At 41.6% G+C, this 18984-nt stretch overlaps 1 protein-coding gene across 6 annotated transcripts in view; it reads right to left on the reverse strand.

Annotated features, from left to right (window-relative positions):
* The window catches only part of STARD13 (StAR related lipid transfer domain containing 13), a 499087-nt gene that overhangs the window by 384814 nt on the left and 95289 nt on the right, over nucleotides 1-18984 (reverse strand). For all 6 annotated transcript variants that reach the window (XM_075127917.1, XM_075127911.1, XM_075127915.1 and 3 more), the window contains one exon: nucleotides 12133-13052. In XM_075127917.1, coding sequence (XP_074984018.1) covers nucleotides 12133-12891 — 759 coding nt within the window. In that variant the 5' untranslated portion in view covers nucleotides 12892-13052. The remainder of the gene's footprint in view (nucleotides 1-12132; nucleotides 13053-18984) is intronic.

An 18984-nucleotide genomic window follows, 5' to 3' on the forward strand; every position in this document is an offset into this window, starting at 1 on the left:
TTCCTCTCCTCAAAGTGCTTCAAAATTGATTCCTTGAGGACCTGCTCCATGATTTTTCCAAGGACTGAGGTGAGGCTGACTAGCCTGTAGTTCCCTGGATCCTCCTTCCCTTTTTGGGCACGACATTAGCCTTTTTCCAGTAATCCAGGACCTTGCCAGATCACCATGAGTTTTCAAAGATAATGGCCAGTGGCTCTGCAATCACATCCGCCAACTCCTTTAGCACCCTCAGATGCAGTGCATCCGGCCCCATAGACTTGTGCTCGTCCAGCTTTTCTAAATAGTCCCAAACCACTTCTTTCTCCACGGAGGGCTGGTCACCTCCTCCCCATGCTGTGCTGCCCAGTGCAGTAGTCTGGGAGCTGACCACTTCTCTCTTTAGTTTCACAAGTTTCTCTGCTTACTACCACCTCACAGTGATATCTGTCTGGCCGGTCCTCCGTACACATGTTCACTGCTGTGGCTACGCTTGGATCCCTCTAGAGAAGATAAACCTCCAAAGTGGAGAATGTGTATCTTTTGCAGGTTTCTCTCTGCTGGTAGATCTTGGAGCTGTAATTCTCTTTCTCTCACACACACCCAGCTTCCATGCTATGCTGAGTGTGTCTCTTCCTGATGTAATTAGTCCACCACAAAGTCAAGACTTGAGAAGGATTTTATTTTTCTGTTGAATCTTGGCCACTGATCCAGACATTAACTAACGATTAAACAGAGGATTGTAAACAAGAAATTGATCCTACTGGGGTTGTTCACCTAAGTTAAAATATTTGGCAAACAGCTCAGCTGTAGCTTTATTCTGCTGTAGTGATAAATGAATTACTTGAACAGATCTTCCACTGCACAGTTTACAACTATTTCCATCAAACATTTATAAAGGATATGTTTATTGCTATAATTCCATGATATTACCATGCTGACAAGTACTTCACATTCTGAATGTTTTCTATGAATACAGTAATGCCGTCATTTGCCTATAGTGTTACTGCTCCTCTATGTTCCAGTTACATCACTGTGTGTATGAAATGTAGAGCTTTCAGAAGGCAGCACCACTTTCATAAGCTGATTTCCAAGAACTGTAACAACATGATTCTGAAACATTCCAATATAAATCAAATGTAAATGTCTTAATATTTTAAACCTCTAAAATGGTCACCCCTTTTACATGCTAAATCCTAAACAAATTACACCTGTAACTACATTACCTAATCCTCCTGCAGCTCAAAGATGTAAAATTAAACACAGTAAAACCTTATGAACAATCTAAAGGTAATTCATAGTGTTATTGAAACAACTCTGAGGGCCATGGTTATTACACATTAACCCCAGCCTGGGGCTACATATTGTGCCACATAACTCATCAAGATCCCACCTCCTGTCATTCCTTACTACTTAATTGCTGCACCACGTTGAAAAATAACTCTTTTTACACTTCAGTCTTCTTGGGCAGTTTGAAAATCTATAGGTATGTTTTTCTGTTGCTACATGTTACATTTTCTTGGATTTTTTTTCTTCATTTCTTTGGCATTTTAATTTTGTTAAAAATATCATAGTTTAGATAACTGATTACTGATACTTGCAAAATGATGGTGATTTGTAGACTCAAGCTAACAGCACAAAAGAACGTATTTCAACTAAGAAACTGTTGAGAGCTGTTCCAAAATAAGTAAATAAATAATTAAATAATAAATAATTGACTTGTTAGATGAGTAGTACTCATAGTGCTGACGCAGGCCCCATTTTAGAAAAGAACTGAAATGTGCTTAAGTGCTTTGCTGAACCAGGACTACATAGGGACATATTCTACTACCCTTACTATTATTGAGCAGTATCTTATCCCATTTTCTTCAATGTGACCACTTGCAGAGTGAGGTACTATTAAGCATAAGGGCAGCAGAATCTAGCCCAGATATTTACTCAACTATGGCACGTGGATGACCAAACTCCGTTCTTTTTCAATTCCTCACCAGGAGTTCTGAAAGATAGTCATGTGATTTGTCTTCTTAATGTCTTAGGGTACAGGTTTCTGCAACTTCCCAGAAAGGTGTATTTTTTTTTGTTTGACACATACACATTTAATAAATTATTAGTTCTTCTGCATGTGTTGTACTTTGTATGGCAGCTGTCATACAGAAGCTGTAATAGGTACCATACATGTTTATTGAGAAGAGAGAGACAGTATTCGGAGTACGCACATGCTCTCCTACACAGCCACAGTATGTCTTTGCACCTCCATCGTGACAAGCTCTTAATATTATGATGCTGAATCTCCAAGAAATACTGCTACCAACTGTATCAATATTTTCCAAACTGCATGAGATTTTTGTGATGAACAGTTGACTAAGTACAACATTCGTCCTGCTGATCTCTTCTGCAATAAGAAGCAAATTTGAACCCACACCTCTGTATGACCACAGTAAGCAGCACGTCACAAGATAGGCCATATCCGGCTGTGGAACAGGTATAGTATTGAGAACAACAGGATTGCACCAAAAGGGGGAAATGTTCCTTGTGTACAATCATGTTCCACACTAGATGTGTGGAATTCTGAAACTTGTGAAAAGTTAATTTTTAAATTCAAATTAAAGTTTCTGCCATTTCTGGAACAGAATGTGTCTGGTGTCTATTTTTTCTAAAAGTCACATGCTTTTGATGTTAGTGATCAAGTCCAGTGAGCTAATCCACAGTGTTTTCCTCCAAGTCCTTCCTCCATGTGAGGGAAAAACACATCTAGAAGCTATGAATGCCACAAATTTCAACTCAGAAAGTTTCCTTCTATCCATTCCAAGGTGCTGTGGCTGAGGTTTGTCTACCTGTGGAGTTGGCAAGGGAGAAGGAGACCCACTAATCCCATAAATCTTGAGACACATAAAAAGGGGAGAAGAACTCAGAGGTCCAACACCTCCAAACCATCCCTACAGTTGCACCACCCCTTCCAGATCTTGCTGCCGTGTTTTCCCTGACAATTACTATTCTAATACTCATCCACTCACCATGCACAGGAGGAACCCAAGGGAGGATAACATAGTCATTGTTATTTTCCATAAGGGAGTCCCTAGGGCCTTGCAGCCATTCTCCCTCAACAACTGTGGAGTTTTAACTTGATGGGGGGTGTGAGGAGGCGGAGCTCCCATAGGACTGGAGAAAATGAGGGAACAGGACATGGAACCTGTGCCTCCCTGGTCCTCTGGCCAATCTCCACTGGCTTTGCCTCTTGCATAACTGAATTAGAGAAGGAAAGATTTTGGCAATAAAACTCTTAACTGGCAGCCCTATGATAAGCGTAGGTCTGGTTGCTGCCCTATTTAGATAATTTACACTGAATTAGTTATTCCCATGCTGATGTTTTTTTCCCCTTTAATGGTTCCTCTGTGTTCACTTGCTGTCAAAGGTCCAACTCTGTAAGTGAAAACTAACTTGTTTTAAATGGGAGATGTTTAATTGATTAACATATCCAAAAGTTACACAGATAAATGCATTTCTTTTGGAGAATCATTAATCAACTTCAAAGAATATGGTTGTAGAATCATGGGTTTCTGTGGAATTTATTTTTTCTTATCTACATACTTTCCCTTCATTTGTTGAGCTTTTTAGTGTTTGTGAAATAGAAAAATGAAACAGAGGCAAAATGTAGGACAATGCCATGAACACCTTCTCATAAGATCCTGACCCATTTGATCAGCCTTAATCTGAACTATCCTTACCATCATGGTCTAATCCTAAAAATGATCTGTCGTGCTATAATGCTTATTAGGCTTTGTCTCCCAACAGTGATTATATAATGAAGACAGTTTTCTACTAAATATAGTACCAGGATGGAACTACCAAATGAACAGACATCAGATAATCAAGACCAAGAGAGAGATCATACACTTCAACTGCCTGCCAATGAAGGATAGTTCTTTATTGCATATTTTCCAGGGTTATTCCCAATCTAGTTTTAAATGTCCCAAGTGATGGGCTTTCGCCACTTCCCTTTGGAGACTGTTCCAACAGATTTTAAATTACTTTACAGGAGAACCTCACAGTTACGAACACCTCAGGAATGGAGGTTGTTTATAACTCTAAACAAAACATTATGGTTGTTCTTTTAAAATTTTACAACTGAACACTGACTTAATACAGCTTTGAAACTTTACTATGCAGAAGAAAAATGCTGCTTTTAACCATCTTAATTTAAATGAAACAATCACAGTTTCCTTACCTTGTCAAATCTTTTTTTTTTAAACTTTCCCTTTATTTTTTTAGTAGTTTATGTTTAACACAGTACTGCACTGTCTCTGCTTTTTGTTGTTGTTGTTGTTGTCTCTGCTGCTGCCTGATTGTGTACTTCTGGCTCCAAATGAGTTGTATGTTGACTGGTCAGTTTGTAACTCTGGTGTTCAGAACTCTGAAGTTCTACTGTATTTATACCCTAATTCAGATTTAGACTCTCCATGAGTCATTCAGACTTGGAGTTTTTACACTCTAAGGGCCCAATTTTGTCCACTTCACTCACCCTGAGTACCACACACTGGGTCAGATTCCACCACCCTTATTTGAATGGAGTAGTACCTTACTCCACAAGTGGTCCCACTGAAGTCAGTGTAATAAGTGACAGAGCAAGATACTACTCCACGTAAATAAAAGTATTGGATTTGGCTCTGAGACTAATCCCATTGTTCTGGATCACAGCACAGCTTACATGCTAAACAGGGCCATAAGGAGAACTAAGGTCAGCTCCCACTCCAGTCTCTGCATGGCCTCCCCAGAGCTTGAGTCCAGCCACATACAGGTTAGCAGATTCTGTGCACTTTGGTTCCAGTCCCCCAATGCTCTGACCAGAACATCTGAGATGGAACAGGGGGAGAAGGGGTTATTGGCATAGGCCAGTAACAGATTACTACTCACCCCAGAGCGGGTCAGCAATAGTATTTGAGACATACAAGGCATAATTGTACAGGTATGAGCTAGCCCACTGAGACAAGTGGGATTATTGAAATAACACACCACTCAGAATAAGGATGGCAGAACCAAGCCTAAATGAAAATGAATGGGATCACTCTGTCACAAGCACTGTTTTGCAGCAGCTCTACATAGCACTAGTAGAAAGAGATGAAGTAAGTGACTTGTCTAAAGCCCCACAGTAAGTAAGTTGCAGAACTGAGAATAGAACCCAGAATCTCCAGACAGATGTCCAGTACACTAGACCATGTTGCCTTCCGACAGCAGTTAAATCAACAGACAGGGTTTCTATGCCAATACTGCAGTGAGAGCCAACACCTTTAAAGCCTACCCTGAGAAAGGCCGTTAAGACTCACTTCACCTTATACCCTGTCAAATGTCTTGACAGTGAAATGCTACCCTTCAAAATGACCCAAATTGTTCTGACAATAAATGGGGATCAGAGAAACTGCTATAGCATTGGGTAAAGGTTGCTCTGTAATCCCTGACTGAATACAATTATAACAGGGGCAGAGTTTGGTACAGATTTGGGGCAGCAGAGATGTGCATGGTGGACAGAAGTGAAGCACCTCTGTAATACTGTATGAATACTATACATTGACCTGGTTATTGGGATGTGTACTGTATGAATATATTGGCTTCGTTTAATAGGGGGCTGTAAGAAAAACATGCAGGAAGGGAAGAAGAATGGCACACGATAAGCCATTTCTCAGCAAACATTTAAGAGGGTTGTTAAGAGACCATGCCTGGGCAGGAAAAGGCCTAGAGACCAAAAGATCAAAAAGACTGCAGCATTTAAAGGGTCTCTCTCACACACACTCTTTCAAGAGAAGGGGGCGAGGAGAGTTGTTCAGGACAGCCAAACAAAGAAGCAGACAGTTGCTGGTATCTGAAGAAGTTAGTCCTGCCTCGATTACCATCAAGGAATGGTAGGTAAGTCTTAGGGTAAGATAAGACTTTTTAAATCCTTTGTTCCAACTGTTAAAATAAACAATACTTTGACTTTAAGAAAGCTGTATGGTCACTATCAATACCACTGGTCACAGACTCCTAAAGAGAAGAACCATGGGTGCTGAACTCCAATGGGCCTGCTGGGTAAACATGCTTGAGATACAGGGTACCATAGCCCAGGGCTTGGTCTAAGAGTAGGAGAAGTGGAGCATCCCATCTCAGGATAGATAAAGACACAAGGGGTGATACCTGAGGAGGTACACTCAGAGAGACCACAAAGGGAACAGAGGTGTGGCTAAAGCTGTGGAACCCTGACACTTGGGCTTTAGGGATTCTGTGTACCTTTTGAGGGAGGAGTGGGAAGGGAAGAGCGGGAAAACCTTTTTTTTTTTAAAGTCTATACAGTACAAAATTGTTTAGAGTGTTTGATTCCTTTATAAAAGAACTGATGTGCAGTTTATGCAGTTTTAGCAATTTCCTGTATTTACAGTGATTTTCCTCTGCTTAATATTAATTAGGCTAAAACCGTTTAAGGCCAAGTACAAAGGCATGTATTGTTTTATTTAATTTTAGAAAATAGTATTCACTGTATATAGCTTGTCAAGGTTCCTCCCCCACTCTGAACTCTAGGGTACAGATGTGGGGACCTGCATGAAAACCTCCTAAGCTTACTTTTACCAGCTTAGGTTAAAACTTCCCCAAGGTACAAATTAATTTTATCCTTTGTCCTTGGAATATCCACTGCCACCACCAAACTCTAACTGGATTTACTGGGAAACGTAGTTTGGACACATCTTCCCCCCAAAATCCTCCCAACCCTTGCACCCACTTCCTGGGAAAGGTTTGGTAAAAATCCTCACCGATTTGCATAGGTGACCACAGACCCAAACCCTTGGATCTGAGAATAATGAAAAAGCATTCAGTTTTCTTACAAGAAGACTTTTAATAGAAATAGAAGTAAATAGAATTAAAGGAATCACGATGGAATTAAAGGAATCCTGTAAAATTAAAGGAATCCTGTAAAATCAGGATGGTAGATACCTTACAGGGTAATTAGATTCAAAACAGAGAATCCCTCTAGGCAAAACCTTAAGTTACAAAAAAGACACACAGACAGAAATAGTCATTCTATTCAACACAGTTCTTTTCTCAGCCATTTAAAGAAATCATAATCTAACACATACCTAGCTAGATTACTTACTAAAAGTTCTAAGACTCCATTCCTGGTCTATTCCCGGCAAAAGCAGCCTACCGACGGACACAGACCCTTTGTTTCTCTCCCTCCTCCCAGCTTTTGAAAGTATTTTGTCACCTCATTGGTCATTTTGGTCAGGTGCCAGCGAGGTTACCTTTAGCTTCTTAACCCTTTACAGGTGAGAGGATTTTTCCTCTGGCCAGGAGGGATTTTAAAGGGGTTTACCCTTCCCTTTATATTTATGACATAGCTAAAAACTCAACATTCATTACCCCAGACACCTGCAGCAACTACTTAAGGCTGGATTCTGCCCCTTTACTCACTCTGAGTAGTACCTCCCCATTTGATTATTTCAATGGAATTATTTGCATAGCAAGGTGCTACTCAGTGTGAATAAGGTGCATAATGTGTTCCTTGGTATGCTTATTAGCAGTTACCACCACAGTTCTAGCAACACTATGCAATGGAGCCCACGGTAAAGAAAGCAAAGCAGCACCCAATATTTTGTTACCATGATAAGAAATAAATAGTAAATCTTTGTATATTAAGAGCCTTTAGTTTAGTTTTCCCTTAGCAACTAAGCTGTGTCTTATCCTGTTTGGATCAGTATTGACATCTAATGCTGGGTAGTTCAATCACAAGTACATACTTAGGAATGCCCCATAGGATAGAGCCTAATCACGATTTCATAGCCAACTTTGGTAGTGTGAGGTTAGTCAGGATATCAGTCACACTATTATGTTTGGCAGGCATGTATCTATATAGGAAAGGTGATTTGTTTGTTACATTATTTTTAAGTTTCAGGGCTATTGATAGTGGTTGTACTCCTACACCCTCTTACTTTGTTAAAGTTTTTCCATTAGAAAGACATCACTCCATAGCCTTACCCCAAAATAATGGGAATAACTAGATAATAACACATTGGACTGGGGCTAACCTAGAGTCATGATGAAAGCATCTAGTATTAATATAACGTGTCACTATTGCTAAAATTGCACAAACTTTTTTTTTTAAATTCCTGGAACCTTTCTTACAGTGATTTCTGCCTATTTAAATGGAACAAGAGTCAGAAACAAGCCCTGCGTCATTAAATCTGCAAAGGTTTTTAAATGTTTAGATATATTCTCCGAGATTTACTATGTTATTCCACCAGCTTGTCCGGAAATGTACAATCCATTATTTTGTTCTATGAACCGCATCCTTGTTTATTTTATGGCCTAAGAATAAAGTAAACTAAATGACAACAATGCCTGACTTTTTCCTTTTATCTACAGGAATGACCTTTAGTATATTAAATTCCGGGGATGTCACTCTTGCATTTCGATATATGTTTAGATTAGCTGGAATGTAGGCAGTAGTGTTCTTCACTGAATGAAGACGCAAGACTTGGAATAGATGACTATGGTGACAACATAGCTATTTAATAAACTGAACTGAGTGTCACTGGATCTTACTGAGCAGCTTTCAGAAAAAGCTCAGTTCTTGGGCTTTCTAACAGCAGAGGTTGAGAACAGTTCTTAATCACTGAGTTTCATCTCTGTGAGCGGATGGGGGTATCTCAATACAGTTAAGAAAAATGAAACAATGATTATAATGACGACAGGAGAACTGCAGACGTTTATGAAGCCAAAGCATCCATTTAGATGGAGTGGCAAAGAGTCAGATACTAATCACATCAGCCACACAATCAGAGGCTCGTTCACCTGCACATCTACCAATGTGATATATGCCATCATGTGCCAGCAATGCCCCTCTGCCATGTACTTTGGCCAAACCGGACAGTCTCTATGTAAAAGAAGAAATGGACACAAATCAGATGTCAAGAATTAGAACATTCAAAAACCAGTCGGAAAACACTTCAATCTCTCTGGTCACTCGATTACAGACCTAAAAGTGGCAATATTACAACAACAAAACTTCAAAACCAGACTCCAACAAGAGACTGCTGAATTGGAATTAATTTGCAAACTGGACACCATTAACTTAGGCTTGAATAAAGACTGGGAGTGGATGTGTCATTACACAAAGTAAAACTATTTCACCATTTTATTTTTGCCCCCTACTATTCCTCACACATTCTTGTCAACTGCTGGAAATGGCCCACCTTGATCATCACTACAAAAGGTTTTTTTTTCTCTCCTGCTGGTAATAGCTCACCGTACCTGATCACTCTCGTTACAGTGTGTATGGTAACACCCATTGTTTCATGTTCTCTGTGTATATAAAATCTCCCCACTGTATTTTCCACTGCATGCATCCGATGAAGTGAGCTCTAGCTCACGAAAGCTTATGCTCAAATAAATTTGTTAGTCTCTAAGGTGCCACAAGTACTCCTTTTCTTTTTGCGGATACAGACTAACACGGCCTGCTACTCTGAAACCTGAACTTAAACTATTATTACTTCAAGATAAAACAATTACTTCAGCTGAATTTACTGATACATCAGTAGCTCGGGCAGGAGGACGTGTTTCCCTCTAGCATTGGGGGTTGAGTGAAGTATTAGAGTGAATGGGCTAGTTAATTCTTCCTCCCCACACCCAACTAATTGCCCATCCAGTTAAAACTATTATCATCTAGATTACATAAAATTACTAGAAACCCATGTGATGAGTACAGTATTTGACAGAGGCCTTTTGGTAAAGGCCAGGAGATGAGCAGTGCCAAATATGGAAAAGTATTACATCACTCAAAATGAGTACTGGATTGGATTTGAATCAAAGGCATGACTATAGATAAAAATCTAACATTCTGTATCTCCCAACATTTGTAACTGCTGTTCCAGTTTATTTTATTAATATTGCAAATATATAAATACGACCACACAGATGCCTTCATAATCTTATTTTAGAAGAATGGAAACAAGTGGTGGGTCTGATCCTTCTTCCTGAAAGTCAACAGCAAAACTCCTATTGACTTCAATGGGTGCAGAATTGTACCCCAAGAAACAAGATGAGATTCAAGGTGCATTGGAATAGAATTCAAGCAGATGAGGGAAAAGGCTAAATATTATACAGATCATATTTTTGATGTAAAGAGGCTAAAATCATATACACACTTCCAGACTCAAAATAATTAAGCAAGAGTATTTTTAAAATGTCTTCAAGACAGTATGGTGTCAGAATCCTCTCACTTATACTGGTGTAAATCAGAAGTCAATAGAGCTATTCTGATGTAAAGTCGGTGTAAGTGAGAGGAGAATCAAACACAGTGAGAAAAATGGAGCAACAGAAGTGGAAAATGCTGTGGCCATCAGTAGGTCACGTACTAGAGGCTATACCATGATTTCAAAGGCACTGATCTAATAACAAAAAGGGGAGGGGGGGATGAGGTGTAAGAGTATGATTGAACAGGCAGTTTAAGATTAACTTGTGCCACAAGGTTCAAGAGTGTTGGAATTTGTGGGTTTGGTTTCTCCCATTACAGAGATAGCTGTGTATTTCCGATTCAGACCAAACTTCTCCAAAGTTCAGCGTGTTTGGATCCACATGCCTGGTCTGTGACCAACTATAAAAGAATTTGTTTGCTAATTCTCCAGACTACTGAGAGTTCACTTGGAAAGCATCTATGAAATTCTTTTATACTCCAGCAGTTCCAGAGAAGATGGGTAATTACTCTCTTTCTGCTGGAAAGAATATTGTTAGGTGGTTCACATTACTGTATGTTTTTGCAGTTGTCCTAAACCTCTCTAGGTTTTTTAAAAATAATAATAAAATCCATGGCACAATAAATCGATAGAGGATATTGCTTTAATTTAAATATATTATGGGCCAGCAAAGGGGAGTAAATGGATAAGATATTGACTATGTGCATGGTAAGTGGGAAGCAGCTTCCTCAGAGCCACTACTCTTACTTCCTCTTAGGAAACTGTTGAAAAAAATCAGGAAAATGAAAGTTGCAGTATACTCCATCCCCACAAGGAAAACTCAACTCTGCCCCCTAGAGCTGGCAATACTCACTGGGAATGGTTTCCACTGCTGGCTAGCACAGCCACAACAGGGCACAGGCAGATATATTTTGCACCAGCTATAGAGCTGGTGCAGGGTATGGCCTTACCACATCAGGGGAAAATGAGAGAGCCAATTTCCCCACCTTAGAAGGAAACAAGAAAATTGACACAAGTTGAAAGCTCAGATTAATGGAAATGTAGGAAGCATAAGTGCTGGACCTAGGGCTGCGGGGGGTGCTGTAGCACTCTCTGGCTTGAAATGGTTTCCATTATATACAGGGTTTAGAGTTTAGTTCAATGGCTCTCAGCACCCCCACTATACAAATTGTTCCAGCACCCCGGTAGGAAGTTTGAAGAAATAGAATTGGTTGGTTCAAAAGCTTTTTGTCTTATTACTCTCAATGTATGATATAATTTTTTGCACTGGCCTTATGCCATGTTATGTTATTTTGAGAAATCATGAAGGGAAACTCCTATACGTAGCATGGGATGCACTACAGGTGTTATTACCATTTTTCCTATTAGAAATATGAATGTTTCTTAGGATCAAAAATATATTCATAGAATGTTTATATGCCGATTGGAGGAAGTTTTATTTTTGACAATTTTTAATATAAAAAATATTGGGCCAATTTCATTGGTACTTTCCAGCTGCTTTGTGCCACTCTGACAGTGATAAGCAGCTGCAAAATCCTCTTAACCAGCCAGTTAAAATGGGTTTACAGCTGCTTTGTGTCACCAAAGCAGCATAAACCAGCCAGAGCATAATAAATGAATGAATCTGTCCCGTAACTTTTTCTGTTAAAGATTTAGCAGTAACGTGTAAAACATAGGCCTGATCCATTTATACAGAGAGGGATGGAGGCCCAACTTTTGAATATTCTCTATGGTGAGTTTCCAGAAAAAATATGATTAAAGGCATTCCTCAAGTGAACTATAACCATTCTGTGCTTTAAACTACCCAGTTAGTCGATTGACTCTGTACCAGTGACAGCAATATAATCCATTAGTAAATATATAATAAAATAACCAATCCCCCATTAACCAAGCTGCTAAAGTACAGATTTCCTGTTTGGAACAAGAAATTAGTTCATCTTACCACCATGTCCATTTGTTTTTCTTCCTTTTCATGGTCATTCAATTTCTTTCCAGAGTGATCATTGCAGACATCTAAATGACAGACATACTGGCTTCTGGTATGCTCACATTTATCTTGTTTCCCAAGGAGAATAGTCCTTTTATAAAGACCACTGTAAAATGCCCCATACAGTGGCAGCTCTGTAAAAACGTCATCATCATGATCACCTTCCTCCTCCTCTTCAGATGAAGAAGCCTCTGTGTCTGTGACCTCACAAATATGGAGTTTAGAGTTAGCGCTGTGTGATAAAAATTCAAAATCAGAAAAAGTGATCGCACTTGGTTTGTGTGTTATTACTCTGATCTCTTGAGCCCTCTCTGATTTCTCAGCTGAGCTTTCTCTTGGAAGGAGCGGTGAGGGAAATGCCTCATGTGAGGGCAGGTGTGTAGGACTGTCCTTAGGTTTGTGCCCTGAAGAATACAGTAATTTTCCACAAAGATGCTTTATTTCAGGCTCAGCAGCAGCAGCAACATGTCCTGTAACTCTGCTAGGTTCCAAGGATGTCTCAGTGTAGCTTACTACCTGTGACATAGATGAAGAACTCAATTCGGATTCAAGCAGAACATTATGGAACTCAAGATGGCAATCACAGTCTTCTACCTTTGTTTCATATTTTGCATTTTTTGACTCCTCTGAAGTCCCCAGACATGTGGCATATATAAAATAAGGTGACACCTGCTCCTCTTCAGAGAGCTTAGCTTCCATTCCAGTAGATTTCATCCATCAGAGGTCATACTCCACTTCATTGCTGGATGTCTTGAGAGCCTCTATTTTCCATGCTAAGTCAGAAAATGTCTTTGTATTATTCCTTCAAGACCATGGTCAGAGCACCATTCTTAATGCTTGGAGATTGATGCAAATGATCCAAATCTTCTCTGTTCCTGAAATACAAAAAGGTAGGTTTTATTGATGCTACTACACTTGCATTTTGAGTGCAACAGTGGAAGCAATCTGAACATTTAAAATTCCATATAAAATTTAGGGCTAGATAGGGCTAGATCATCTCATAACATTTTTGCCGCAAACAGATGAAATTGAAAACTTGAGCAGCTTTAGTCTATTACATTATTAAGAAAGATTAAAAAAGATTCGCGATGTGACGGATAGACTGCCGAGACTCATCAAGCCCTTGGATCGCTACCCCTTCCTGCTTCTCCACGTGGGCACCAATGATACTGCCAAGAATGACCTTGAGCGGATCACTGCAGACTACGTGGCTCTGGGAAGAAGGATAAAGGAGTTGGAGGCACAAGTGGTGTTCTCGTCCATCCTCCCCGTGGAAGGAAAAGGCCGGGGCAGGGACCGTCGAATCATGGAAGTCAACGAATGGCTACGCAGGTGGTGTCGGAGAGAAGGCTTTGGATTCTTTGACCATGGGATGGTGTTCCATGAAGGAGGAGTGCTGGGCAGAGACGGGCTCCATCTTACGAAGAGGGGGAAGAGCATCTTTGTAAGCAGGCTGGCTAACCTAGTGAGGAGGGCTTTAAACTAGGATCACCGGGGGAAGGAGACCAAAGCCCTGAGGTAAGTGGGAAAGCGGGATACCGGGTGGAAGCACAGGCAGGAACGTCTGGGAGGGGAGGGCTCCTGCCTCATACTGAGAATGAGGGGCGATCAGCAGATTATCTCAAGTGCTTATATATGAATGCACAAAGCCTTGGAAACAAGCAGGGAGAACTGGAGGTCCTGGTGATGTCAAGGAATTATGACATGATTGGAATAACAGAGACTTGGTGGGATAACTCACATGACTGGAGTACTGTCATGGATGGTTATAAACTGTTCAGGAAGGACAGGCAGGGCAGAAAAGGTGGGGGAGTAGCACTGTATGTAAGGGAGCAGTATGACTGCTCAGAGCTCCGGTACGAAACTGAAGAAAAACCTGAGTGTCTCTGGATTAAGTTTAGAAGTGTGAGCAACAAGAGTGATGTAGTGGTGGGAGTCTGCTGTAGACCACCGGACCAGGGGGATGAGGTGGATGAGGCTTTCTTCCGGCAGCTCGCGGAAGCTACTAGATCGCACGCCCTGGTTCTCATGGGTGACTTCAATTTTCCTGATATCTGCTGGGAGAGCAATACAGCGGTGCATAGACAATCCAGGAAGTTTTTGGAAAGCATAGGGGACAATTTCCTGGTGCAAGTGCTAGAGGAGCAAACTAGGGGGGGAGCTTTTCTTCACCTGCTGCTCACAAACAGGGAAGAATTAGTGGGGGAAGCAAAAGTGGACGGGAATCTGGGAGGCAGTGACCATGAGTTGGTTGAGTTCAGGATCCTGACACAGGGAAGAAAGGTAAGCAGCAGGATACGGACCCTGGACTTCAGGAAAGCAGACTTCGACTCCCTCAGGGAACGGATGGGTAGGATCCCCTGGGGGACTAACATGAAGGGGATAGGAGTCCAGGAGAGCTGGCTGTATTTCAAGGAATCCCTGTTGAGGTTACAGGGACAAACCATCCCGATGAGTCAAAAGAATAGTAAATATGGCAGGCGACCAGCTTGGCTTAACAGTGAAATCCTAGCGGATCTTAAACATAAAAAAGAAGCTTACAAGAAGTGGAAGGTTGGACATATGACCAGGGAAGAGTATAAAAATATTGCTCGGGCACGTAGGAATGAAATCAGGAGGGCCAAATCGCACCTGGAGCTGCAGCTAGCAAGAGATGTCAAGAGTAACAAGAAGGGTTTCTTCAGGTATGTTGGCAACAAGAAGAAAGCCAAGGAAAGTGTGGGCCCCTTACTGAATGAGGGAGGCAACCTAGTGACAGAGGATGTGGAAAAAGCTAATGTGCTCAATGCTTTTTTTGCCTCTCTCTTCACTAACAAGGACAGCTCCCAGACTGCTGCGCTGGGCATCACAACATGGGGACTAGATGGCCAGCCCTCTGTGGAGAAAGAGGTGGTTAGGGACTATTTAGAAAAGCTGGACGTGCACAAATCCATGGCGCCGGACGAGTTGCATCCGAGAGTGCTAAAGGAACTGGCGGCTGTGATTGCAGAGCCATTGGCCATTATCTTTGAAAACTCGTGGCGAACGGGGGAAGTCCCAAGGAAAAAGGCTAATGTAGTGCCAATCTTTAAAAAAGGGAAGAAGGAGGATCCTGGGAACTACAGGCCAGTCAGCCTCACCTCAGTCCCCAGAAAAATCATGGAGCAGGTCCTCAAGGAATCAATCCTGAAGCACTTACATGAGAGGAAAGTGACCAGGAACAGTCAGCATGGATTCACCAAGGGAAGGTCATGCCTGACTAATCTAATCGCCTTCTATGATGAGATTACTGGTTCTGTGGATGAAGGGAAAGCAGTGGATGTATTGTTTCTTGACTTCAGCAAAGCTTTTGACACGGTCTTCCACAGTATTCTTGTCAGCAAGTTAAAGTAGTACGGGTTGGATGAATGCACTATAAGGTGGGTAGAAAGTTGGCTAGATTGTCGGGCTCAACGGGTAGTGATCAATGGCTCCATGTCTAGTTGGCAGCCGGTGTCAAGTGGAGTGCCCCAGGGGTCGGTCCTGGGGCCGGGTTTGTTCAATATCTTCATAAATGATCTGGAGGATGGTGTGGATTGCACTCTCAGCAAATTTGCGGATGATACTAAACTGGGAGGAGTGGTTGATATGCTGGAGGGCAGGGATAGGATACAGAGGGACCTAGACAAATTGGAGGATTGGGCCAAAAGAAATCTGATGAGGTTCAATAAGGTTAAGTGCAGGGTCCTGCACTTAGGACGGAAGAACCCAATGCACCGCTATAGACTAGGGACCGAATGGCTTGGCAGCAGTTCTGTGGAAAGGACCTAGGGGTGACAGTGGATGAGAAGCTGGATATGAGTCAGTAGGGGCATAGCGAGCAGAACGAGGGACGTGATCGTTCCCCTCTATTCGACATTGGTGAGGCCTCATCTGGAGTACTGTGTCCAGTTTTGGGCCCCACACTACAAGAAGGATGTGGATAAATTGGAGAGAGTCCAGCGAAGGGCAACAAAAATGATTAGGGGTCTGGAACACATCACTTATAAGGAGAGGCTGAGGGAACTGGGATTGTTTAGTCTGCAGAAGAGAAGAATGAGAAGGGATTTGATAGCTGCTTTCAACTGCCTGAGAGGTGGTTCCAGAGAGGATGGTTCTAGGCTATTCTCAGTGGTAGAAGAGGACAGGACAAGGAGTAATGGTCTCAAGTTGCAGTGGGGGAGGTTTAGGTTGGATATTAGGAAAAACGTCTTCACTAGGAGGGTGGTGAAACACTGCATTACCTAGGGAGGTGGTAGAATCTCCTTCCTTAGAAGTTTTTAAGGTCAGGCTTGACAAAGCCCTGGCTGGGATGATTTAATTGGGGATTGGTCCTGCTTTGAGCAGGGGGTTGGACTAGATGACCTCCTGAGGTCCCTTCCAACCCTGATATTCTATGATTCTATGAAAGATGATGTAAATACAGAAATGTTTTTCAAATCTTGACTCTAAATATGCACACAATAGACCAGAATAGTTCTGACTGATCTAATGCATTTATTGGGTAAACACAATGTATTTTAAAACTTATCTAAATATATCTTTGTGTGATCGATTTTTTTTTAATCTGTTAAATCCCTAAGGGCTTTGAGATTTTTTAGTTGAAGCTAGTATAATGTGGAGGGGAAAATAAAGGTTACTGATAGAAGATACTACATTAAAATAGACTCATGGGTTTGCTTTAAATTATAATGTAGAGTTAAAATTGAAATTCTGTCCCTGATCTGCTCTGAGCTGCCTAATATTATAGCACTTGTGAACAATACAATTAACCATTTTCAGATGCAATGCAAAAAGGGAAGGCTGACTATAGACTTTCAGCTCTCAAATGTAAGTTGGCTGGTTTAAGTCACCCTTCAGGCTATCTTCTCTGCCCAGATCTAGTCTGTGGAGTCCCAACGCATCAAATGAGATGCACATCTGACTTTGGATCCAGAAATCAATGACACACTTATACTGGCGCATTTATGTAATATGTCTTTTGTTGCAGATCAAATATTGATAATCCTCATTTTAATGTGTGTGTCAGGATGTCACATGTGAGAACAAAACAGAACAGAACCTATTCAAAATGTTAATGGATGCTTCAGCCTTTAATGCTATGTGGCAAGCCAAAGAGAAAAGGCGTAATAGAAGCCAGCATTATGACTGTCAAAGTGAAAAGCAGATAAAGTACAAAACTGGCACATGACATGCTTTTCACTGCACATATCAAAAATAACCAATGGACATAGGCCAAGCATATTTTATTGCTGGGCTATACATACTGTTATTGTAACAGTCATGATTAGGATATGAAGAATAGAGAAAATGTATGCACAACATTTTCTTCATTATGAGCTTTATTATACAAGCTTCAACTTGTACACACACTCCATTTCTTGGTTAGACAGGATGAACAGGCCAACATTTGCAAACGTAGGTGGCTAACCTTAGGCATCTGCAGTGCCGATGCTAGCCCTTTGGAGATCCTGAGCAGGAATATTCCCACCACCACCACACATACTAATAATTGGGGGGCGAGGGGTGGCTAGTGCTGCTTGGGGCCCTAAGCCAGTTCATGTGAGTATTGTTTATTCCTCATTTGAACAAGAACATAAGAATGGTCATACTGGGTCAGACCAAAGGTCCATCCAGCCCAGTAACCTGTCTGCCGACAGTGGCCAATGCCAAATGCCCCAGAGGGAGTGAACCTAACAGGTAATGATCTAGTGATCTCTCTCCTGCCATCGAGCTCCACCCTCTGACAAACAGAGGCTAGGGACACCATTCCTTACCCATCCTGGCTAATAGCCTTTAATGGACTTAACCGGCATGAATTTATCTAGTTCTCTTTTAAACCCTGTTATATATATTTGAAGATGTGGAAAAAGGACCTAGGGGTGACAGTGGACGAGAAGCTGGATCTGAGTCAGCAGTGTGCCCTTGTTGCCAAGAAGGCCAATGGCATTTTGGGATGTATAAGTAGGGGCATAGCGAGCAGATCGAGGGACGTGATCGTTCCCCTCTATTCGACATTGGTGAGGCCTCATCTGGAGTACTGTGTCCAGTTTTGGGCCCCACACTTCAAGAAGGATGTGGATAAATTGGAGAGAGTCCAGCGAAGGGCAACAAAAATGATTAGGGGGCTGGAACACATGAGTTATGAGGAGAGGCTGAGGGAGCTGGGATTGTTTAGCCTGCAGAAGAGAAGAATGAGGGGGGATTTGATAGCTGCTTTCAACTACCTGAAAGGGGGTTCCAAAGAGGATGGCTCTAGACTGTTCTCAATGGTAGCAGATGACAGAACGAGGAGTAATGGTCTCAAGCTGCAGTGGGGGAGGTTTAGATTGGATATTAGGAACAACTTTTTCACTAAGAGGGTGGTGAAACACTGGAATGCGTTACCTAGGGAGGTGGTAGAATCTCCTTCCTTAGAGGTTTTTAAGGTCAGGCTTGACAAAGCCCTGGCTGGGATGATTTAACTGGGAATTGGTCCTGCTTCGAGCAGGGGGTTGGACTAGATGACCTTCTGGGGTCCCTTCCGACCCTTATATTCTATGATTCTATGTATATTTGCCCTCCACTCCCCTGGCACAGTATATCCTGATGAAGGGCATACCCTTATGAGCCACTTTCCTACCCTACCATACCTGTCTCCTAAGGATTACTATAATGGTACAGACCCAAGGTCTGTCTAATCCTGTAGCCTATCTCTGACAGTGGCCAGTACCAGATGTTTCAGAGGAATGTATAAGACCCCTCTAGTAGGCACATATGGGATTAGCTTAAGTCTTGAAGCATGACATGTAATATCTCTTTCACATTTTT

This window comes from Caretta caretta, chromosome 1 (assembly GCF_965140235.1).
Source record: "Caretta caretta isolate rCarCar2 chromosome 1, rCarCar1.hap1, whole genome shotgun sequence".
Lineage (NCBI taxonomy): Eukaryota > Metazoa > Chordata > Testudines > Cheloniidae > Caretta > Caretta caretta.